This window comes from Pimephales promelas, chromosome 8 (genome assembly GCF_988280905.1).
Source record: "Pimephales promelas chromosome 8, fPimPro1.hap1.1, whole genome shotgun sequence".
NCBI lineage: Eukaryota > Metazoa > Chordata > Actinopteri > Cypriniformes > Leuciscidae > Pimephales > Pimephales promelas.
The window spans coordinates 24,503,857-24,529,992 of NC_142776.1; the positions used below are offsets into that span (position 1 = coordinate 24,503,857).

General features: G+C 36.8%; 1 protein-coding gene across 4 annotated transcripts in view; it reads left to right on the forward strand.

Annotated features, from left to right (window-relative positions):
* The window catches only part of kank4 (KN motif and ankyrin repeat domains 4), a 52,866-nt gene that overhangs the window by 14,542 nt on the left and 12,188 nt on the right, over positions 1-26,136 (forward strand). For 2 of the 4 annotated variants that reach the window (XM_039691467.2, XM_039691465.2), the window contains exon 2: positions 25,788-25,845. In XM_039691467.2, coding sequence (XP_039547401.2) covers positions 25,830-25,845 — 16 coding nt within the window. In that variant the 5' untranslated portion in view covers positions 25,788-25,829. Of the gene's footprint in view, positions 1-13,507; positions 13,703-15,492; positions 15,592-25,787; positions 25,846-26,136 lie in introns of those variants that run through there. The other 2 variants (XM_039691466.2, XM_089134220.1) reach the window with 2 other exon arrangements.

The window sequence follows — 26,136 nt, forward strand, 5'->3', positions numbered from 1 at the left end:
AAAACGGTGTCAATTAGAAAACCACAATGCCAGTACATAAAGCATTTATGGTTCACAGCATGTGAACATTTAGGCTTTCCTCTGTGGCTGATCCCCTATAGATTTTATTGCTGTTTAGTACCGCAGAATCGCAGTCCTTGTTATTAAAATGTACAGTACAAAAAGTATCATCACAGGGCTTTATCCTGTTGTAGATCTCAGTTGTTGTTTTTGTGTTTATTAGCAGGTGCCATTAGATAATTGTTTCAGCAAATATTTTTAAAGTGCCTGTTTACTATGCAATTTTACATGACATCTGCTGTGCAGGTTCATACTTATAGTCTTAAAAGACACAGTTCAGTGTTGGCTTAGATGGGATTGTCCTCGGTGGTTCTTATTTGTCCTTCAGAGACGTAATGATGAGATGTTTCACCATCAGCGGAAATGGAATAGGAGCCTTGCCCGCAGTTCCTTAGAGACAAGCCGGACTACACGAATGTGACCTTGGGAACTCTGTACTATGTTATTTCCTCTTAGAAAAAGCTGGAGAAGTTTTGCATTTCAAATGGCCTTTCTTTTTTTTCTTTTTTCTTCTTCCTCCTACTTTCTTTTTGTATTTATCCTCAGGAGCCATAACAGGACGAACAGTGTTTTCCATTAAATGCTAATTTGGAAAGCAGTATGATTGCTTACAAAAGATAACACAGCTTCTCTTGATAACATAATATCTTGCATATGATATAATGTATGGCTATGTATAGGGGACTGATCCATAAGCAGAATCAGTAGCGATATGTGATTTCTTGAAGCAATAAATAGCTAAATCAATGTCGAAATGTCAAATATTTTCTTAGATATGTTCAATGCATGGATTACCAAGACTCCTTTTCCAGCAAGTATGTTGAAAAAGAAAAAAAAAGAAAGACAGCACAGCACATGCCAGTTACTGATAACAGAGGGCACTTCAAGTTCAAGTTGTAAGTGAAATGGTGCCAGGTGTGGGAGAAGATTCCTTTTAAAAACGGGATCTGTTTTTCTAATCTGTAACTTCTTAAACACTCTCATGCCTCTGATCTGAGAGATTCACTTTTGGAAGCTTCCAGCCTTTGGAAAAATAAGGATAGCCAAGATGGAAAAAAGAGGGAAAGAAAGAAAAAAAAATGAGAAAGATGAAGTAGGCAGATCAAAGAACAACACAATGCTTCTTGTCTGTTCGAGTAGGACGGAGCCAAAGCCTGTGAGCTGTGGGTCAAAGAGGGAAAGTTACCCTTCCAACTTGGAAATCTGGTGAAATTCCAATTTCCAAACATCATTTTTCAAGAAGTAACATTAAAATATGTTTAGAAACATATTTATATAGAAATAGTCATTGCACTTTCCCAAGAACTTGAGCAATTGGTGTCAGAAAAGTGTTGGAGGCGCTATATGCTTTAATTAATTAGAAAACTTTATCAAACCTCTGTAGGCAGGAAGAACTTTTTCGGGTTTTTATTAAATTGTCTTTGCAAAAGAAGAAAACGTCAAGCTGGAGCTTTCACCATTAAAATATTTTAGGTCCCCCGAGAGGTATTGTGTACTGCCTACTGAAATATAACGGTTATTTCCCACAAGGTAAGAAGCTTTACTCTCTTTGTGACCACCCATAATAAAACATCTGACCTGAGTGGCAAGATCTACTATATTAAAGATTTAAAGCTACACTGTGTAACTCTTTTAGTTTATTTTTAGCTTAAAACACTTAGTTCTTTCAAAAATATATGTGCTCATTAATGTATATTTACTTCGTTCAAGTAATAAAATATTCGCGTGAGTGTATAAAATGCCATTGAAAATACATACGGGTAAGGGGTTCTAATGTCGGTCGCCATATTGCCCCTCCATCTAATTTAAGCTTCGCCTTTCGCGTTTACGTTTGAGTTAACACTCATGGAGGAGGTCGAACTGGAAGCCATGTTAATCTTGGACTACATTGGCCACCGTAGGAATCGGAATTGGGAGGAACATAAACTAATATTCACTGGATGGTCATATACCTTTTCACCGCTAGATGGGGGTAAAAATCACACAGTGTCGCTTTAAGCATTCACATCCAATACATGTTTTATTAGCAGTTTAAGTATTTGTGTTGAAACCCTGAATATAAAAACCCCCCAACAAACCCTGTGTGTAGATAAATCTGGTACATGCTGTTGTTGCTCTGGTAGAAGTAAAAAGTAAGGATTTACATGTGCGCTTTTGTCAGACACTTCGATCCTTCTGTGCCACTAGCAGTGCAAACGTCCACTGGCAACCACCAAAATGAGATAAATGACCCCCACTTGCAAAGAGTAAAAAATCAATTCACTTTCTCTTTCACTCTTTTTCTCTCTCATAATTGCGAAAGCAAACAGAAGAGCATGCATCGTTTTAAGAGTGATTCTGTTGACAGCAAATTTGCAAGTCAGAAAAGCAGCATGAAAGTGCGTACAAGTTCCTCAATCGATTAGACAGCCTATTAAATAGAGCTAACACTGTCTCATCCCAAGAAGTCATATAACTGACGTCTTGGGACGTATTTTGACCATACGTCAACATCCGCCTGTTTAGGGGACCCTTAAACGTCGGTTACATGAAGATCCCCGGCCGTCATACAACTGATGCTTTACCTTTAACGTCGGTTAGGTGACGGGGTAGGTTTAGGGGTAGGTTTAGGTCTGGGGTAGGGTTAGGATCCGATAACGTCATCTAACCGACGTTTAAGGGTACCTTAAAAGGCGGATGTTGACGTATGGTCCCAAGACATCAATTATATGACGTCTTGGGATGAGACTGCGCTGATAGAGCATATACAGTATTGCTTTAAACCGAATCATTGTTTTGCATTCTGTGTTTTTTTTTTTTTTTTTGAACTGTTGTATTTTTTTAAACTGTCATCAAAGTGCTGAATGAAGCATTTCAAAAATACAGTACGACATTTTTATAAATATTTATTTTTTTATGAGTGTATGTGCAGCCCTGTCAGCATTTTTTGGCTAAAGTCTGTCTGTTTATATATAACAGACAGACTTTAGAGATACATGCAGGGGTTAGAGATACATGTTGCTAAAGCTTATGTGAACTAGCGGCACTGGCCTTTGCTTGTCTGTCATCGCATTTCTATATGAGCATTCTTGCTTGTTTGCAGCTGCTTGTTTGTGTGTGTGTGTGTGTGTGTGTGTGTGTGTGTGTGTGTGTGTGTGTGTGTGTGTGTGTGTGTGTGTGTGTGTGTGTGTGTGTGTGTGTGTGTGTGTGTGTGTGTAAGTTGAAAGTTCATGTTTCTATTGGGGAAAGGATGATACAATGACAGCAGTAAAGGGGGCATTCTTTTTTCCATACATGAGCAGCAGACTAGCTTTCAGACTAGTGTTTAAAAGAGTGTGCATGTGTTGCTATTTAACCAATGATTCTATGCTTTAAAAAAATAGTCTATACACTACAGTTTAAAAGTTTAGGGTTGGTAGGATTTAAAAAAAAATGTTTTTGAAAGGTCTATTGTGCTCACCAAGGTTATATTTATTTGCTTTAAAAAAAAAAATCAGCAATTTGTGAATTATTATTAATAAGTACAGTGTATTTATTTATTATTATTATTTTATTAATTTCTGTAATGGCAAAGCTGAATTTTCAGCAGTCGTTGCTCCAGGTTCTAGTGTCACGTGATCCTTCAGAAATCATTTTCATATGCTGGTTTGGTGCTCAAGAAACATATCCTAAAGATATCCTGAAAGGAAGGTTTATAATTTATAAATGATTTGGTTACACTTTATTTCAATAGTCACTTTAGACGTTCTACTAATTGTAAGTAACTTTTCAACTACATGTCAACTAACTCTCATTAGAGTATTAGTATATTATAGTAGACTGTCAGTAGACTGTTAGGTTATGGTTAGGTGTTAAGGTTCGAGTTAGGAGAGTACATTTACTTGTAGTCGCCAAGTTACTTATAGTCAGTTGAATGTCTGTTGGGGGACCAACAAAATAAAGAGTTAGCAGATATTAAGCTGACAGTCTACTAATACTCTAATGACAGTTAGTTGACATGTAGTTGAAAAGTTACTTATAGTTAGTAGAATGTTTAAAGTGGACTATCGAAATAAAGTGTTTATGTAAGTGTTGATTTATATAGAAACAGCAATTATTAAAGGGTATTGTTCACCCAAAAATGAAAATGAAAACCATTTTGTTTCAAACCTGTGTAGATTTCTGTTTTGCGCGTGCACACACACACAAACATAAACACAATCTATATTTTAAAGAATGTTGGGAACCAAACAACATTTGGACCCATTGACATTCGTTGTATGGACAAAAAAAACAAACAAACAGACAAACCATTTCTCAAAATATCATTTCTGGGTGAACTATCCCTTTACTATTTAATTTTCAGTTTGTATTCCCAATGGACAGACTGTAAGGTTTTGAGAGGAGCAGATAGAGCACAGAGATAGACATTTCCAGCACAAAGGAAAGAGTGACAGTAAGTTATTGGGGAATGGCCCGAAAATAGCAGTTTCATGTCAAGACGTAAATCAAGCAGGAGGGATGGAAAAATGGCCCAAACAACATATGTGTTTGCCCTCACACATACAGTATACACCTCTCTTCATCTGTTGACATCAGGTCACATTTCCTGAGAGCATCTTTATCTCAGAAGAGTGACAGCTCAATTTCTCACACACCTTCATTATCCCACCGTCACCCCTGTGTGTCCGGCCCAAAGCATCTCTCCACGGTGACTCGCACTACAATACCTGCCTTAGTTTGGTATGGCTAATATAAAGCCAACCAGTCAATATTGCATTATTTTTACTTTACAATAATGACTGCTGACGGTTCATTAACCAGCGTATTCCACTGTTACATAAAAAAATAGATGTTCACATGAACATGAAGTATTTTTTTTAATTATTTTTTAAACTTAGTCATAGTCTTCCTCTTAAAGTAATAGTTCACTTTTTTTTTTGTCATCATGTACTTGTCCTCATGTAATTATAAACCTGTATAACTTTTACAATGGAAGCAAATGGTAACCAAAACCTTTTGGTTATCAACATTCTTCAAAATATCTTTACTTTTTTTTCTTTCGTTTTTTGTAAACCATCCCTTTAAATTGCCCCTGTTTTCACTGATGACATGAATAAAAATCAATGGAAGACAGAAATAGCATGTGTAACATGAGGGAGTTCTGCATAGACTGCTGCACACATCCATTCAGACAAGACTCTTGTTTGCTTTGCATATTTGTTTTTGGATCCATTTTCAAACTTTTAACCTCTAATTATTTTGTCTATTTGTTTGTCTGTCTGTACTTCTAATACATTCTAATACATAATGATTAGAGAAGGAGATGGTTTCTGTTTAGGCTGAGCAACCTGCATCCCATCAGCCTGTGTATGTTTTCAACGCATTCTCACCCCAAGGCGTCACCTTTGACTATGCTTCAATATTTGACGTTTTAGGCGCCCTTTAGCGTCACTTACATGATGCGATCCTACGGCGTCATCTAACTGACGCTAAAGGAAAGCGTCAGTTAGAGGACGCGGTTAGGTTTGGGTGTGGGGGTAGGGTACACGCGATCCTAGGGCGTCATCTAACTGACGCTAAAGGGCGCCTAAAGCGTCAGATATTGAAGCATGTCCAAATGCTTCCCAAGGCATCAGTTAAGTGACGCCTTGGGGGTGAGAATGGGCTGATGTTTTTCATCTGAATGAATAAATAAAAAAAAAAAAAACATTTTTGTTTACCCATGTGGGATCCATTAAATAGTTATGCTCTTAACACAATATTTTGTTAATGCTCAAGATGAATTCATTCAGCGCTCGTTTTCCATGGAAAAAAAAACAAAAAAAACATTGCATAAACAAAAAAGGAATTCCCTAAACGGTGGATAAGTTTAGGGTTATTTTGTTTTACTAAACTCTAAAAAAAAAATAATGCATAGAAATGTGCTGTTCAGGGTATTGGTAACTTTATTATTAAATAAAATAATAATTTGACAGATTTATTTGAATAGTCACTGTAAGGGTTTTACAGTACTGAATACCTTTATTTTACATGATGTATTTGCTAACTAAAATCGGTTTCCACTAAAGAAAGTCGTACCGATTTGTGCTCGCCCCTATTAACCCAGACGAAAACCTTGCACATTTACTAATTTATCACAAATAAATCCTATATGTCAAGAATAACTGCAAAGATGTTATTTAAATACTGCAATATGTTGTTGTTTTTTTCCACTCTGGAACATTATATGGGTTATGTTTTAATTAGGAATGAAATGCACTGTAAAATAATCTTTAAAATTAAAATATCTAATCGTGCATGTAGAGAACAAGAAAGAAAAGGGAAGTAAAAATGGGGTTAATCCACTGAACATATTTTGAGCTCTTGTTCTCAGAGCCCCCCACACACACACACATGCCTGGCTGGGAACCTCATGATTATTGATAGTGGGAGCAATTTGGCCACATCTTCAGCAGCAGAGCACAAACAGCCCCCAGCAGCAGATCTGCAGAGTTCCAGAATGTGCCCTGTACACACAAAACAGATCTTGTCCATTTAGGAGACAACGAAAAGAGCTTATTTTCTTTCTGTCTTTCTCTCTTGTTCACTCAAACGCACAGTGGTGCATTGACCAAATTACTCAACAGTGGTGAAATTTTGCAGGGAAAAAAGGTCCATTGTCTATAGCGATGCATGAAGCCACTTTCACAACAAAGCCACTTTCAAACCAAGCAGCTTTCTGTTGGTCAATGTGGCGCATTTAGAATAAGCAACTTGAAAATCTTTGTGGTGCACTTTTTCACTTTCATGCAAAAATCTTAGAGATAAGACAAGTGTCCCCAACTTTACACTCAGTTTCAGTTTATTCAAGCACAATTTGCTCTGATATTTTTGTGCACTCTATATATTGTTTTGGGTGAACTATCCCTTTAACAATAAACTTTCATTATATATATATATATATATATATATATATATATATACTGTATATATATATATATATATATATATATATATATATATGAAGAGTTCAGATGCAAAAGCCTCTAAATGCCATTTGAAATTTTCTTCTTTAATGATGATTTTTATCAAACTTGTATATTTAAGTTCAGTAATTTCACTTAAATAACAATTAATGGGTAATTATCATTGCCATTTAAGTGAAATCACTGAACTTAAATATACAAGCTTGATAAAAATGATCATTCTAAAAGAAAATTTCAAATGGCACTTAGAGGCTTTTGCATCTGAACTCTTCATATATATATATATATATATATATATATATATATATATATATATATATATATATATATTCTATGTAATGTAAATTTATTGTTAAAGGAACAGTTCACCCAAAACAAGAAAATTCTGTCATTAATTACTCACCCTCCTGTCGTTCAAAACCTGTAAGACTTGTTATTCATCTTCGGAACACAAATGAAGATATTTTTTATGAAATCTGAGCAATTTTTGTCCCTTCATGTACAGTCTGCAACTACCACTTTGACTCTGGTTTCGTCCATATTTCCCGAAGACACGATTGCTTTATATGATGATCAGATTGAATAGGCTTTTATTCACATATAAAAATTGATCAGTGAACATCAACCAAACCTGCTTGACCCACAAGAACAAACCTTATGATTCTTGTGGAAGCTCAAGCATGTTGCGTAACACACAATACACAAAAATGTAGCTAATTGATTCTTTCAGAAGCTAAAATGTGCCGTGTAACACGAAAATGAACATCATTGGTTCTTGCAAAGAATGAACCTCATTGGTTCTTGTGAAAGCTTAAACGAGCTGCATAACATGAGAATTTACTTCATTGGTTCTTGCAGAGAATGAACCTCATTGGTTCTTGCGGAAGCTCAAACATGCTACGTAACACGACAATGAACTTTCTAGAGACAGAAATCCCTCAAATTTCATTAAAAATATCTTCATATGTGTTTCGAAGATGAATGCAAGTCTTACAAGTTTGGAACGACATGAATGTGGATGAGCAAATGATGACATAATTTTGGGCGAACTAACCCTTTAAGATATAGAAAGCACTCAGAAACAGAATGAAAGTTGAAGAATCATGCCATGTAAATTTGTACATTATGTTTTTTAGCAGTAATTTTGCTGTTACTTGATTTGCATAATACCTTTACAGTATGTGTAAATACCTTTACACCAGTGTTTTCTTGCTGTATTTTCATTTCGTACTTTGGTCTCATTTCCTTGTAGACTAATGGTGAACTGATATGCTACAGAATGGCATCAGCACCATTTTAAATGTGGGTTGGTGGGGGATGTTAGAGCTCATTTTTTGAGAGAAAATCGATACCCATGCCTTAATGTGCCTCCTTTGCCCATAGTGGCCCCTGACTGGATTCTAGTTTCCAGCCATTTTGTCTTCTCAAGTACGGAGATTTTAGTATGAGGTTCGAGGATCATGCAAATTTGATGAGATTGATTTCCCTGAAAAGTAAAGTCTGTGGCAAAGTCAAAACATTGCACTTTTTCAGCATCCCGACCAGCCCAAAACTGTAACCTTGTAATCTAATTGGCATGAATTTGGTGGTGGATCTGTTTGACTGACCAAACTTTTTTCCCTTTTAAAACCTGTTGTTATAATTATTTATATATTATTTTAATATATCGATATGATTATTTCCAGATGAAATAAATGAAATAAGAAATTGAATTCCTGTCAATGTTTATGTATAAGCAATATGAGTACTATTTTCCATAATAATTTTCTAGCTTTATATATTTATTTTTGCAATGTTAAAACCATAACGATATAATTATTCATTTTATTAGTATAACATTTTTAACAACATATCATTTTTGCAATTACAATTTAATCTGTCTCGACAATATTTTGTCAGATGTGATTGTATAATTAATTTCAATTGAACTTTACGACTACTTTTGAATTCACTGAAGTATCATGCAGAGCAATTATATATATTTTCATGACTGTGTGAATTTGAACCATTTCTGGGAACTTCCATGCCAATTACTTACGACTAAATCTATGCTAGATACTCTTGACAGGGCCACACAGTTTTATTGTTGTGGTCTCTCTCTCGTTCTCAGACTTCCCCATTATTCTGTATCCTAGTCTGGTCCAGACATGGCAGTTTGAACACAAACAGCCTGACGTTCTTATCTGTCTTTCTCACACTGCACTCTTCCCCAGGAAACCCATTCAAACCTCACTTTATCACAAGTTCAGCTCTCCACTCCTCCCTCAGCTCCAGCCGTTGCCAAAAGCATACTTTTTACATTCCTTCTTCTTGCTCTCCTCTTCATTTAAGATGTTACCGAAGAATTGCACATCTTTCTCTTTCCTTATAAACATCTTTTACCAGAAGCAATGTCTGTCTCTCTCCTCTCTCAACAGCTCTCTCGCTCTGCTTAAGTCATTCATAGTTATTCCGGTTCATATCTCTCTGTCTTTTTTTCTCTTTTTGTGTAAGTCTGTGTTAGTCACATGCTAGGGTTCCTTTCTTTCCTCCCTCTCCTTGAGGGTCTTGAAATTCCACAGTCTCAAAATTTCATCCCAGTGTCAGTTCATCCCAAGTTTGCAAGCATTTCATTAATCTTTGGGAAAGTTTAAATATATATATAAAAGTTTAAACTTTATATTTATTTATATTTATATATTAAAGTTATATATATATATATATATATATATATATATATATATATATATTAAAGTTAGCAAAAAACAGATATTACAATAGATTTTTCTTCCCTATTGTGATGTATATCTGATTTAAACGGCTTCTCAAACAAGAAAAAAATAGGGCGTGATCTGATTTTGTATGATTTTGTATTTAAACCATTTATACTGCACAAAAAAAATTATATATATATATATATATATGGCGAACATGACGGCCGAGGGACGTGAGAGGATGGCGAGACCGGTGTCCTCACAGTTCATTAGCAATCGCACCACCAGCCTCGCGCCATTCTCTCATGTGCCTCGGTCGTCCTGTTCGCCACAATATACAATAATCATGTGAACACTTTTGTACAAAAGGTAATTTTACTAGCCTCTAATCAAGATCTAATTTGAGCAAGATGCCAGATTTACAAACCCAGTAAATAGAAACACAAGATATGCCATTTTTTGATGTGGGAGCACTTGATCTGTTAAATAGTTTGGTCACCCTTACTCCAGCCAAGGGTGGTTTTGAGGTTTACCGAAGAATGATGAGTAATGCCATATAATTTGTAATCTAATCTACAAAGATGCTCACATAGCTCACTTCACATTGTGTGAGCATTAACATCAGTTCCTCTCATGCCTTAAGAGAGCCGCATGACACAGATGCCAGTGTGCAGTGAAGCTTTAAGGAGAGAGCAGAATTTGATACAGGATTGTGGTTAAAGCCAGCGGAGGGCATTCATGGCTCACTGTGTTGTCACTGTAGTTAACACGTTTTTCTCTTTCTTCAGAAAGTCGAGTCACTTGAAGTTGGTTACTTGATTTATCTAAATAATTTTGTTTGAAACAAGTATGAAACAAAATGTTAATGCGTATTCACTATCGCTGAGCAGTATGGTGTTGAACATGCATTTGATTGCTGACTACCACCAAGTCGAAATTGTCAAATTAATCATGAGATTGGCACCCCACACTGTCCGGCCCACCCTCAACCTTACAGTACATCTTACATCTCAGAATTGGAGTTGGACCCGCAAATCCCCCACCCCTTGAATGTTCATTTAAAAAAATGGTTAATTTGATAATGGTTTCAACCACCAATGACACTCTCAGGTCCAATTAACACCATCTATATAATTCCGAATTCTGTATATTCAAAATAAGCAAAAAAAAAAAAATAATTCACTGGGCCGATAGTCATAGCTGAATAGCCATAATATGTCTTTGCTACTTAACTTAAAGGAGTAAATGGAAACTACCCCATGATTTACTCACCCTCAAGCCATCCTAGGTGTATATAACTTTCTTCTTTCAGACGAATACAAGTTAGCCTATATTAAACACACTGATGCTTCAGAGCTTGAAAATGGCAGACAGTGAATTGTAACCATAAGTATGAAGCTCAAAAAAAGTCAGTCTAACATAAAATAACTCCACGGCTCTGGGTGTTTAATAAAGGCCTTCGGAAGCAAAGCGACGAATTTGTGTAAGAAAAATATTCATATTTAACACATTACTGACTCATTGAACTATGCTGATAAGATAACGACGGAACTTGCGACCATAGTTGGCTAACGATGCTTTCGGAAAACGCACCCCTGATTGACATAATACAAAGCAACTAATCATTATTTGGATTGTTTTTTAAGTCAAGTCAAGTCAAGTCACATTTATTTATATAGCGCTTTTCACAATACATATTATATTGTGTTTTAAATGCCTTTTATGGGTGGGTTATATCATATCTATACTGTACATTATGTCTAATTATTATGCTAAAATAATAGACACATATGGGAAAAAAAATGTTTTTACTTGAACACTGAAAAAAGGCAGCAGCAAATGTGATCATAGTTTCTCATCGTGATTATTTCGAATGAACAGCCTCTGGGCGGTCCGTGAGCATTCCGTCTGAAGCTGAGACCTGTTAACACTATACATGGAAAAATATGCAGTGAAATGTGCAAATATGTGAGTCTGACATATGTTAGGGCAGATATGATATCCTGCAGCTTTACCGGACCTTGAAATAATAGATAGGGCCATAAGTTTCTCAAGTGTGTGTACACAGCCCTGTACTGTGTAAAGTTGTCAGCTTTTATGGCTGATAAAGATGGCTATGTTTTGGCATTGGGTATTTATGTGACCTATTTTATGAACATCACTGATATTGATTGCTTATACGCTCACTCTCGCTCTTTCCTTTAGACCCACAGTCGACAACCGCGTTAATGAGCGTGTTCGTGTTCAACTGCCAGCTCGCGTGTAAAATGTAGGGGGTCTGAGTATTACACATATTTTCCTCTAATTCAGCCAAGGGACAGTCAAAGGAACAGTAGGAGTACATTCAGTCTTTGAAAGATTAAAGTAACCATGAAATCAAAATTGACAATTCTTATTTTTTATGGAATATTGCAGTATTGAATATAAATTATTTATCCATGCATCACATTTGCAGCATGCCTGTGTTTTTAAAAGTGTGAATGATTGTCGGTCTGTATCCGAGAGAGTGAGAATACACGAGTGAGTGTTTTGTATGCATGTTTGAATTCTCCTTTTTATTAGTGTCTTCAAGGCCACTGTTGACTGAAGTAGGAAGAGCACTTTATGGCTACAGGGTGCACTGCATTTCACTGAGCACTAAACACCTCCACCTCTCTCCAAGTCCACTTTTAAACTGGGCTCTGAGACTGGACAATGACTCACTCTGGACACCAGTGAATTATAGACATGGCAGGGCCATCTCAATTCTGTGATTAGACAGACCTCTCAAGCACATTGCAGAGTTGAATAGCTTCCTCCTTAAGGGGCCACTTCAATTTGTTTTCTCCAAATGAAAAAGGCAAAAGGAGCACTTCATAGTAGAATATGTGACAAGAAGACAAGCTGGCTTATCTGTGGGGTCATCTCAGGCACATACAAATAAATACTATTTTTTTAGACCTTTATGAAGGTGCGTCATGGTATTAAGAGCCATGTTTCTAGTGACTTGATCATGCAATGCACAATAAAGATGTGAGTGGACATATTAATAATAATTTTGCATCTCCTGTCAGTCTAATCCTCTTTTTCTGTTTCTTTTGACACATATACATAACAAACTAAGGATGATAAAAATGGCATCGCTCACTGTCATGTCATTCCAAGCCAATACAACTATCATTTATGTTTATATGTTGTGTTCCAAATATGAACGAAAGTCTTGTTGGTTGGAATGACGTTAGAGTGAGGAAAGGATGATAAAATAGTCTGTTTTGGGAGAATCGTCCATTGAATTGCTTAAAATCATCCCTTTCTGTGTACTGATAATAGCCGTAGCAACTGCATTATTGTGTTTGTAAGTTGAGAACTGAACCAGTCCTGTTTGTAAAGGGATCAGCCACGGTTTTCGTGAGGCAAAACATCCGCTAGAATATTTCGTTCAAGAACTGGACATTGCCGTTTCTTTCTTGAACTCTTATGAAAGTGCCAAAGAAAACTACGGTGGATGTTATAATTTTCAGTGAATAACTACTTAAATTTCAGTCTGCTCCTCACAAAACACCGTTTCAAAAGAATCAGAATATAATGCATGAGACATAGAGACTTCAAGTTAGAATTGTCATGTTGTCTTACACTTGCACCTCAACAAATGAGCTGCTGCACTCCTGACTGAGGTGCAAGTGTTATGAGAAGATAAGTTGTGGTGGAGATCTGCTGCATTGTTACTGGTTAACCTCCACCCCTTTGGCGGGACCCATGCCACACAATTTTGACATTATCCTGGGGCTACAGGGAAAGTTAACTTCAGCAATAAACAACTTTTTAAGAATAGAGTATTAAGTCATTGAGGGAGAGAGAGAGTTATTGAAGGGGAGAGAGAATGTAAGAAAAAACCACATGAGAAAAAGGGTGAGAAAGTAATAGAGCTCCCCTCTATGGGTCATTTCATTAGGCAACGGTCATCGTCGGGTCAATTCTCTGATGGTCTGTGTCAAAAGGAGGGCAGAGGGAGTTACTGCAGCAGTTGACTGAACCTTCAAAAAAGTATGAGTAGGCCTACTGTTTTCTAATTTTTCTTACTCATCTTTGATGCATTTTCTTGCTTGTGTTTTGTGTTTTTCTTTTCGTCCAGGACCAATATCTCGCCATAGCAGAATAAATTGCCTGTCCAGTATCTATGCACTGTAAAACTAATTGTCTTCAAAAAACTTTTCCAGTAAAATTTTAAACATCCTTAACAATATACAGTACATAATTTTATATTTCTTATCATGCAGATAATATATATTGAATTAATATTATTTTTAATATAATTTAAGCATATAATTATGTCATGTAAAATTGTTTACAAATTTCATGCATAAACACTAAACTTATGTCAAGCCATATTCTCTGAAAGCAATTATTATTATCTTATTTCTGCTTCATCAGATTTATTTTGTTTGAAGAATGTTTAGATATTTTACTGGAAAACAACATATTTTTAGAATTTTAGATAAAATTGTGGGGTCAGTAGGATAAAAATTAATTAGTTAATATTTTTATTCAGCAAGGATGCATGAAATTATTCGAAAGTGTAAAGGTATTTACAATGTTTCAGAATATTATATTTCAAATCAATGCTACATCCTAAAAAAATGCTCAATAAGGCAGCACAACTGTTTTCACCATTGGTAATAAAAAGAAATGTTACTTTTTGCACTAAATCAGCATATTAGAATGATTTCTGGAGGATCATGTGACACTTAAGACTGGAGTAATGATGCTGAAACTTCCAGCTTTGCCATTTAATCCAATTTCATATGAATGCAGCCTTGGTGAGCTTAAGATACATTTTTGATACATTTTTTAAGATACACAGTATGTATATATACTGTATATATATATATATATATATATATATATATATATATATATATATATATATATATACAGTATAAAGTATTAAGTATTAAGTGAAATTACTGAATTTAAATATATAAGCTTGATAAAAATGGTCATTTTAGAAGAAAATTTCAAATGGCATTTAGAGGCTTTTGCATCTGAACTCTTCATATATATATATATATATATATATATATATATATATATATATGAAGAGTTCAGATGCAAAAGCCTCTAAGTGCCATTTGAAATTTTCTTATAGAATGATCATTTTTATCAAACTTGTATATTTAATTTCAGTGATTTCACTTAAATGGCAATGATAATTACCTATTAATTGTTATTTAAGTGAAATTACTGAACTTAAATATACAAGTTTGATAAAAATCATCATTAAAGAAGAAAATTTAAAATGGCATTTAGAGGCTTTTGCATCTGAACTCTTCATATATATATATATATATATATATACATATATATAAATATATATATATATGAAGAGTTCAGATGCAAAAGCCTCTAAGTGCCATTTGAAATTTTCTTCTAGAATGATCATTTTTATCAAGCTTGTATGTTTAAGTTCAGTAATTTCACTTAAATTGCAATGAAGATAACCTATTAATTGTCATTTAAGTGAAATTACTGAACTTGAATATATAAGCTTGATAAAAATGATCATTCTAGAAGAAAATTTCAAATGGCACTTAGAGGCTTTTGCATCTGAACTCTTCATATACTGTAGACTTCCTTTGCATGTTTCCATAGCAAATATCAAATCCATCTCCCCTCTTTTATCCTTCTTGCGTTATCAGGTTGAAGTTCAAAGAAAGGAAGGGAGGGGGTGTTACATGTTTTTGGTTGACAGAAGGGGAGTAGCATTCACAGCACATGCTAGGTGAGAGGAATTCCTTTCCTCCCCCACCTCTCTCTGTCACTCTGGGGCTGTCTCTGTTTCTCCCTCTCCCTATCTGTCTTCCATCATTTTCCATCTCTCACGATGATGCGTACATACTTACAAGCTTTGGGATGCATGTAGCATGTGAGTACAGGTGAGAATCTCAGTCTGCCATTGTATTTACATGTGCATGCATGCGTCTGTACATACGTGTGTGATTGGACTGTGTCGCTGGGTTTTTTAATGACTCTGTTGCTGATATTACTGCAGTGCAGGAATAACTGCCGGTCTCTTTTTTTTCCTTTCTGGCATATAGCCAGCTCATCTCCTCTCCATTATGTGTGTGTGTGTGTGTGTGTATGTGTGATAGTGTGTATAGACCTTGCTTAATGTAATTCTTTGGGTACATAGTGAGGAGCGCTTCCTGATACATTTAAATTGTGCTGTTTTTCTGGAGCCCTCGGGAAGACGGAAGGAAGGCAGCATCTAATGAAAGTATTGTGCATTTTTATGTGTGTGTGTGTGTGTGTCCATATGTGTGTGTTTGCTGAGTGCAATTGCAAAAAACAATAGAGGTGTTTTATATGTATACAATGTGGATTACACTGGCTCTCACCATGTGTTTGACTCTCACAGCTAGCAAATGATTATCAATGTGGGGCATCGGTCTTATCTCTGTTGGAACCTGGCTGTACATATGTGTCTGCTGTTGTGGATCCCGTGGGATGTGAATGATCCACACAGACACAGCTAGCACCTGGCTGTCACTTGCTTGGGCTCAATAACCTCCCTCCTCTCTGTCGCCACCAACCCCTCTCTCCCTGTCATCTCCCTGTATCCGTTCATCCCTTCCCCCTTCACTTCCGTGTTCTCTCTGTGCAGCTCAAGAAAACACCTTTGCTTTTGCTTTCTCGCTCTGTAATCCAGAGTACTAATGAGAACCTCGGGCTCGTCTGCTTGTAGAGTTACAAACAGGGTACTACTGTAATGAATAATTAATAGCCATTTGCTTCACATCCTTAATGAAAGCTCTATCTCTCGTACATTCTCTTTTTGCTATTTGCTCTCACTCTGTCACCCAACCAAACACGATTATGGTTGAAGGATAAACCAAGGCCCCTATTTCCATAATTTCAAACAGGAAGTACTTAAATTAAATGGTGTAAATATGCATTTATTGCTAAAAAAATAGAACTGTCAGGTTAACCAGCTAATTTGTAAATTAATAATATAATATAATATAGATAGAGCATGTCACTATCAATGTCATGGACATGGGTTTGATTTTTAAAGAATGCATAAAACGGATTAATGCATTTCTTAAATCCAATGTCAAAATCAATATAAAAGTGTCTGCCAAATGCATAAATAAAACGTAAATGTAAATTAAAATTCTCCTCCTGACCTGTATGCAATTTATGGATGTTTTCCTTCCATTTTTCATACAGTTGCCATACATCTGATCAATTAATTAAGACATCATATTGCGTAACTGTACGTACACACTGCTGCCGACTTGACCTTCCAAAGTTACCAGAAGCTGGCTTCTCTCTGCAAGGAGCGTCAAATCCATTGGCGTCGCGTTTTGAGCGACCAGAGCATCAATCAGAAAGTTGAAAGCAAGGGGGAATCCTTGGTAAGCCATTGGCTACCAGGCCTTCACCTGCTGTTAGCATTCATTCATTTTGGTGTCACTTTGACAGTAAATAACTTTACATCTGAGGCGTTTAAAGACTCCATTTGTCCATTGTTTATTTATAAAGAAACACAATAATGTATAAAAGGCTCCATTACCTTTTATCTTATGTTATGGCCCTGTAAGCAGTTTTTTTGTAAAAAATAGACTAACGATTGCGTCTTATAACAACATAAAGTTGCTCCTGCTGCAAGCTCATGGACAGTTCCAATTCATGCTCTCCAGCTTTGCAAGATTCAGAAGAGAATGATTCAGATTCCTCTTGTCATAACTACTAGAAGACATACAACTGTGAGACAGGTTGCTCACGTCACATCTACGTCGTCAAGCTCAGTTTGAGCCTTCGCAGTGTGCTTGGCAATCAGGAAGTGAGTGCTTCTAATTGATTTCACTTGTCTCTGTTGGAGTCTATGGGGTCACTGTGTCCATTTGTTTTACTGTCTATGGTTGAAAGTAGCTCAACTTTATGGTAATGAGCTATGACACGGTTCAGTGGCAAAACGCCAGGAACCATTCGGAATATAGACGTCCTTTGAGCTGGTTGATTCTGGAGAAACATACAATGTAAACTTTCATTCCTACCAAAACATTAGTTCCGAGAAAATGGAGGAAAAGCAAATCATCCCCGTGGCTGGGTTTCCTATCATTTATGATATGACGTTGTTTTCATATAGGGACCAGTTATATTTACGAACGCTTGTTTCAAGCTAACACAGTCTCATCCCAAGACGTCAGTTATATGACGTCAGTCTTTTGACCATACGTCAACATCCGCCTTTTTAGGGTACCCTTAAAGGATTAGTTCACTTTTCAAAAAACTTTTGCTGATAATTTACTCACCCCCATGTCATTCAAGATGTCCATGTCTTTCTTTCTTCAGTCGAAAAGAAATTAAGGTTTTTAATGAAAACGTTCCAGGATTTTTCTTCATATAATGGACTTCAGTGGGAACCAGACGGTTCAAGTTCCAAAGGAAACTTTCAGTACAAACTGCAAACTTGTTCAAAGGGCTTTAAACGGTTCCAGACGATAAATAAGGGTCTTATCAAGCGAAATGATCGATCATTTTTTTAAAAAAATAACAAAGTTTAAGTTTTATAAGATCAAAAGCTCACCTTGCTCTGTTCTGTGGTGCACGTTCGTGACTCTCCTGTTCGAACTCGTTCAACAAAATGAACAAATCTTTTTTTCCGAATCAATTCGTTCGTTTCTTTCGCCGAATGAACCAAATGACTCTGAAAAAGATTTGTTCATTTTGATTAACGAGTTCGAACAGAAGTGCATTACAGAACAGAGCAAGGCGAGCGTTTGAGCTTATAAAACTTAAACTTTGTTATTTATTTATAAAACGAGCAATCGTTTCGCTTGATAAGACCCTTATTCATCGTCTGGAATCGTTTAAAGCCCTTTGAACAAGTTTGCAGTTTGTACTTAAAGTTTCTTTTGGAACTTGAACCGTCTGGTTCCCACTGAAGTCCATTATATGGAGAAAAATCATGGAATGTTTTCATCAAAACCTTAATTTCTTTTCGACTGAAGAAAGAAAGACATGGACATCCTGGATGACATGGGGGTGAGTAAATTATCAGCAAAAGTTTTTTCAAAACTGAACTACTCCTTTAAACGTCGGTTAAATGATGATCCCGGGCCGTCATGCAACTGACGCTTTACCTTTAACGTTAGTTAGGTGACGACGGGGTAGGTTTAGGGTTAGGTTTAGGTCTGGGGTAGGGTTAGGGTTACGATCCGATAACGTCATCTGACCGACGTTTAAGGGTACCCTAAAAAGGCGGATGTTGACGTATGGTCAAAAGACGTCCCAAGACGTCAGTTATATGACTCTTGGGATGAGACTGCACTGTTCAAGCGGGAATGCAATTGATTTGCTCATGGTAACACCGATTTAACCAATTGCACTAGATGCAAATAATAATAATAATAATGATAGCTTTTTTTCCGACCAAATGTGACCAAAACGGTTATAAAAATGCTGTTATTATAAAAGGTTTTTAGTGTCAATCAATGTATTGCTTTTTTTTTTTCTGTTTACATTTCATGTAGTGACACGTCTTTTCTCTATATGACTATGGATCGAACATAGAATACTGCTAGGTTAGAGCGGCCAAAGCGTCAACAAGCTTCCCCGTACTTTTTAACAAGCGTCCTTTCCTTGACATTCTTTGCAGCTCAAGTTGGCGGAAGTGTGTATGTATGTACAGTACAGTAACTCATTCAAATAACTTTTATTTTTATTGTTTGACAGACATTATTAAAATACAGGAGACTTGTTACCATGTGTAAAAGAGTGTCTATGTCACTCATCATTGGTAAGTTTACATTGAATAGAACAGACAGACATACACATTTTCTCACTGGTGGTCCAACCTTCATTCCATAGCTGTTCTCTCCAGGCCTCTTCTCATCTCAGTGGGACAGATGCTTTGTGTTCTCTACCTCCTCCAGATGTTTGAAGCTTTGCAGATCTAGAACCATCAAGGAGGGGAAGTGCAGCGAGCTTTTGTTTCCTGTCAGACAGCCCACTTGCTATCTGTTTATTGTCATTTGAGCTACTGGGAAAAGAAAAGAGTGGGAGATGATTGTGTCCGTTTGAGAGGAAAACAGAGCACATTTATTGGCTTAGACAAATGTGAGGAAAATGATTGTGTGTGATACTGTTTTTGCTAACAGTTCTTTAAACAAGAAGTAAATAATTGAATAGTTTACATTTTAGACAAAGAATTACTTGTTTTTTTGTGTGTTTGTGCTGTACTACAGAAAATAGTTACAAATGAAGTCGAAGCTGAATCATCCGCTAGACATCTCCGAGCAAACACACCGCAGTGGTATTTTGTTGCTGATTAAATCGATGTTTTATTTTGAATAATCATTTTGTGTGAATGATTCAATGACTCACTCATAAAGACAGTAGCTGCATCCTAAATTGCATACTGTCTACCTAGCAGGTACTAGATTTGGTTTGAAACTTACTTTATGACTAATTATTTGCCTTGTTGTCAGTTCAGTCACTTCGCTGCATTTTGCAATTCACAACTCCTCTCCTGTGGCTTCATGGGATAGTATATTGTCCATCAAATGCACACTCCAGGATCTTGGCGAAGGTAGTAGTAATTCAGGGTACTCTTCACCTATGTTATTCAAATTCTGTGAATTTGGAAATACTACTCTCCACTTTTTCAAATACTGAAGGAGGAGGAGCAAGTCACTTGAAACCACCTACTGGCAATAGCTGTGTCTCATTGCAAAGGCTGCACTGTGTACGTCTTTGAGGATGCCTCATTTCAGAGAAGTAAGTAACCATTAGAAAATTGACTGTTATTCATCCTGAGGCATAAATTATTATAATTTCTTTTTTATTTGAAATGCAATGGTTACTTTTCTGAAATGAGGCAGCATCAATGACGTATGTGGCAATGAAATGAGACCTATGGAGGGCACAGCCTTCAGACTACAAATTTAACCTGACAGTTTGTGTAGAACGCTGCTCAGCCAATCTAATTGGAGTAACGGAACTAACTGTTGTAGAAAATACTTGAATAAGAAAAAAATATGCCTAAAATAAGCCTATAATAATCAAATTAACGTCTTGGTCGAAATGCCTGTCCAGGTGAGGTATTAATATAAACGCAGTTGATTATATCTTGTAATTTTACCTGACAGTTTGTGTAGAACGCTGCTCAGCCAATCTAATTGGAGTAACGGAACTAACTGTTGTAGAAAATACTTGAATTAGAAAAAAAAAATGCCTAAAATAAGCCTATAATGATCAAATTAACGTCTTGGTCGAAATGCCTGTCCAGGTGAGGTATTAATGTAAATGCAGTTGATTATCTCTTGTAAATAGGCTCGATCACCCCACCCACCCCCCACTCCTGGAATGCGATTTCACCCCTGCCCCAGCGGATGTCTGTGTGTGAATCCTCAGACCTGAAATCACAGGGTTATAGGCATGTGGAATATTAACAATATTTCCCTGCATGTCCAGCTGGCATGCCTGAGAATGCCCACAGATGTTGTTTTGTTGGCTGTCCAGGCAGTTTCTGCTTTCTTTGGCTCCGTTTGGTTCGATTTCTTTTCAAGGCTTCAGCACTCCTAATCAGCAGTAGATGCTGAGCTTGTAAGGTTGCAGGTGGATTGTGTGTTTGTGTGTGTGTGTCTCTGCAGTTTGCCCCTACATGGTTACACAGACAGCAAATGAAATCGATCTCCTTCCCTCACTTCCTCTCCTTTACTGCAATTTGTTTAGTTACATTAAATTAAATCTGCTGCGAATGGCTAAATAAACAGTGCCTTTCCAATATAGATCACCAGTACATGGTCCATTGGGCCACCTGTAAACAGATGAGTCTTAACATTAGTTTTACAACAAGCTATCTTTCATAGGAAAGGTGATTTTGAGACAAACTGGAAACCTGAAGTCTTAAGATGTACTGTACTCAAATAGCCTATCCCCACTGATAAGTTGAAACAGATTCTTGCAAATGAGGCCAAAAAAGGATTGCATGAATATCTTCTTATTAAAGTAATTTCTCTCCAGTGGCAATGATTTGCCATCTCTTTTTTCTCTCTCTCTCCCACTTGCTTCCTCACTTATTCTCTCTTTCTTCTCTCTCTGTCTCTCTCTCTCTCTTTCTTCTCTCTCTTTTTTAGTATCTAATTAAATAGGCAGTGTTGTGTTCTTCAGTTCCATGTGGATAATTGACAAGCGGCTAGGCCTCACTTTACTCAGAAATTACAAGCTGCATTCCAGCTCTGGCTAATTAAGACTCAACGACAGACAGTGTATTTGAATCGTATTAAACATTTCTTATGTTGCGGATGCATCTTATCCCTGCCGTCCCTGCCTTGTTCCTTTCTTCGCCAGGAGGACTTAAGAAGCTGTACATTTTCCATGCTGTGTGTGTCGGATTCTGGGGATTCAGCTGTCAGTCAAGCTCAGACTTACACTATTATGGGGTTCTTGCCTTAAAACCTGGGGATAAATGCAAGCTGTTTGTACACTTGAGTAGTCTAATTAAGATGCTCAATATTTCTTTAACTACCATTGTAGCAGCAAAGTTTTAGCATTATGACCTGTGACAGTGAGTTTCGTAATAGCTGTCCAGTCAAACTCTTTATTTTGATGCAAATTCATCTCTTTAATTAGGCAAGTGCCAACATGTCATAGAGTATGTTCTCATCCTTATGAACAAACCTATATAAACGGTCTTAGTCAACTTGCTCTGAGCGGGATTTGATCAATGTCTACGGCATGGGAGGAATGCAGTCTCTAGCACACCTCATGGGGCCAGGGCAGTGAGGTTTTCAGACACTACTTTTGCTAGCTGGTCTCTGTTAAACTCACCCCCCTAAACATCACTCCCATTCAGGTCACGACACTAAATGTAACCGGTCCTACTTGACCTGCTTCGAGCGTGATTTGAATTGGGATCTCTGGCATGGGATGCGGACGCACTAACAAGGATACTAAAGACCACAGTCTCTAGTGCACCTCATGAGGTCAGGGCAGTGTGGTTTACACGTGCCTTCATTACACGCAACAAACAAATAAAAATGAATTCATTTTCATTTTAGTTTGTTGTAGCAATATACATTTTTGCCTAAAGGATTATTAGGAACACCTGTTCAATTTCTCATTAATGTAATTATTTAATCAACTAATGGCAACCACATGGCAGTTGCTTCAATGCATTTAGGGGTGTGGTCCTGGTCAAGACAATCTCCTGAACTCCAAACTGAATGTCAGAATGGGAAAGAAAGGTGATTTAAGCAATTTTGAGCGTGGCATGGTTGTTGGGGCCAGACGGGCTGGTCTGAGTATTTCATGATCTGCTCAGTTACTTGGTTTTTTCACGCACAACCATTTCTAGGGTTTACAAAGAATGGTGTGAAAAGGAAAAAAACATCCATTATGCGGCAGTCCTGTGGACGGAAATGCCTTGTTGATTCTTGAGGACAGAAGAGAATGGGGCGACTGATTCAAGCTGATAGAAGAGCAACTTTGACCGAAATAACCACTCGTTGCAACTGAGGTATGCAGCAAAGCATTTGTGAAGCCAAAACATGCACAACCTTGAGACGGATGGGCTACAACAGCAGAGGACCCCACCGGGTACCACTCATCTCCACTACAAATAGGAAAAAGAGGCTACAATTTGCAAGAGCTCAATTGGACAGTTGAAGACAGGAAAAATGTTGCCTGGTCTGATGAGTTCTGTTGAGACATCCAGATGGTAGAGTCAGAATTTGGTGTAAACAGAAGGAGAACATGGATCCATCATGCCTTGTCACCACTGTCCAGGATGGTAGTGGTGGTGTAATGGTGTGAGGGAAATTTTCTTGGCACACTTTAGGCCCCTTAGTGCCAATTGGGCATCATTTAAATGCCACAGCCTACCTGAGCATTGTTTCTGACCATGTCCATCCCTTTATGGCCACCGTGTACCCTCTGATGGCTACTTCCAGCAGGATAAATGCACCATGTCACAAAGCTTGAATCATTTCAATTTGGTTTCTTGAACATGACAATGAGTTCACTATACTAAAATGGCGCCCTCAGTCACCAGATCTCAACCCAATATAGCATCTTTGGGATGTGGTGGAATGAGAGCTTCGTGCTCTGGATGTGCATCCTACAAAACTCCATCAACTGCAAGATGCTATCCTATCAGTATGGGCCAACATTTCTAAAGAATGCCTTCAGCACCTTGTTGAATCAATGCCACATAGAATTAAGGCAGTTCTGAAGGCGAAAGTGGGTTAAACAACGTTTTAGTATGGTGTTCCTAATAATCCTTTAGGTGAATGTATTTTAAATGTCTCTTTATATTTTTATTTTTTATTTCAGTTTTAGTTTTATTAATTTTAGCACTTCAACTACAACTTCAATCAATACATTTATTTAAATTAGCTGACAGTTTTTTTTTTAATTTCAGAATTGTCATTTATGTTTTCATTTAATTTTTATATTTGATTGTATCTTATTTTATGCCACTCTCATCCTAACTGACTTTACCCTGCTCTTACTAAAGGGAAAAGTCCCCCTAGATCAAACCAGGGTTAAATGCCTTGCTCAAGGCCACAACAGTGAATGCTCATGGCTTGGTCTTTGTGGTAAACATTCTGATTACATCCCCAGAGCTTTAACCACTATGTCCTACCTCCCTATTTCTGTTTCACAGTAGCATCAATTTTAAAACATTATTTTCTGAGGTAAATGTGCTGTGAAAGGAAATCATGGAAGCTAGTTGATTGATGATCTGATCACCAAATGCTGTGTTGGCACTCTATTATACCACTCTGCTTCAGAATGCATAGAGCTTGTCTTCTCAACCAAACAATGGCTCAAAGCCCATTTCTAAAAAGCAACCAAAGCATATTTCTATCCTTGCTTGCACTTGGTGAAATAAATATTTCAAACAGGTACAAACAACTTATTCAGAAGGCTGTGGTCATCATGATGTTGAATAGTGAAAATGTTGGGCCTTTGGCCCAAAGATGTCATGTGTTTTTGTTGTTGTTTTCTTTTTTTTTACTGAGCATGTCAGAATCTACCTTTTTTTCTGCACCAGTCTGTCCAGAATCTGGACATCCAGCAGCCAGCTCGTGATCCAGATTTCATGAAACGTAGTCAAATTGCACCTTTGAAGAAAATCCTTTTCCAAACTGCTCAAATTCAAAGCCTCTGGCTCAGATTGCAACATTAAAATCAGAGCCAGATGACACATCTTTCAGTAATCTTTTCCCATCTTTTCCAATCTTTTCAGTACATAGTTAAGATCTGCAAACATGCCTTGAGGGGTTTGACCATAGTTCCATTAAAACAAAAGGTTGGAGAAGCATCATCTTCACCAGCAGAAGTTCCACATTTCGTGTATCATTTGACTATATATATCTCAAGGGCTCCAATAAATAGGTTGTGTGAAGTGGCATCCAACAGCATTTCAGTGCTAAATACACTGTATTTATTTAGAAAAGGCACAGTAATCATCAACATCGATTATACTGTATGATCAGATCTCAAGCATTACATTATGGTGCTGCTTTAGAATAACAAAAGAATTGAGCGTGTCTTTAGTGACCACTGAAAAGTAAGTGGTCATGCTAAAACAAAAACAGTTAGCTGGCAATGTTTTTGTTTTTTGTTTTTTGTCTCACTTTTTGGACATTGAGAACGTTCGGGACGTAGATCTCCAGACCTGAAGCCTGAGGGTGTATTAAGTTTGTATTAACATGATGTATTTTGATCAGTGGCCTTACGTAAGCCCCTGAAGAATCTTAAATCTAAAATGGCAAAAATTGTTTTCCATTGCCTAAATCAACCCCACATAAACTGTGACCCATCTGGAGTAAATTAAACAGAATGAACTACTATGTCACTGTGGTTTGAATAGAGGTGCAGGGTTTTAAAATGGTACAAAACAACTAATGTAAAATCATGTTGTACAGGAAGTATGGATTGTAATTATTGTAGTACATGAACTGGCAAATCACTATAGGCTACACAATGTAATTATTGTTGTAATGCCCTACAGTTTATGCATAATGTAATTATTGTTGTCACTGTCCTGTTAGATGATTAGTAATAAAAACAAATAATTTTAGATCTGTATTTCTTTATTTTGATCTGTCTACAGGTTTTCAGAGTTTACACCCATGATACTGCAAAAACAGAAATAATGGACAAGAAAAATGGTAAGAAACCCATCCAGACTGTTTATCATTTGCAGTTTCAAATGTGTAAATACATTCCTTCCACTTGTAACAAATAATCTGCAAATATTATAATGCATTTTAACTCTGGTTACAATTAGTTATAAAATGATATAAGGCAATAGAACGTACTTTATGAATACCTTTACAATGCATTATACATAAAGTCTTTTTTTGCTTTTCATGTCTTCTAAATCCTTGCACAGTGATAACACCTTTATTAATTATGTTCCATATCCTTAATAATACAAAGGCAGAGAATGCTAAACGTGT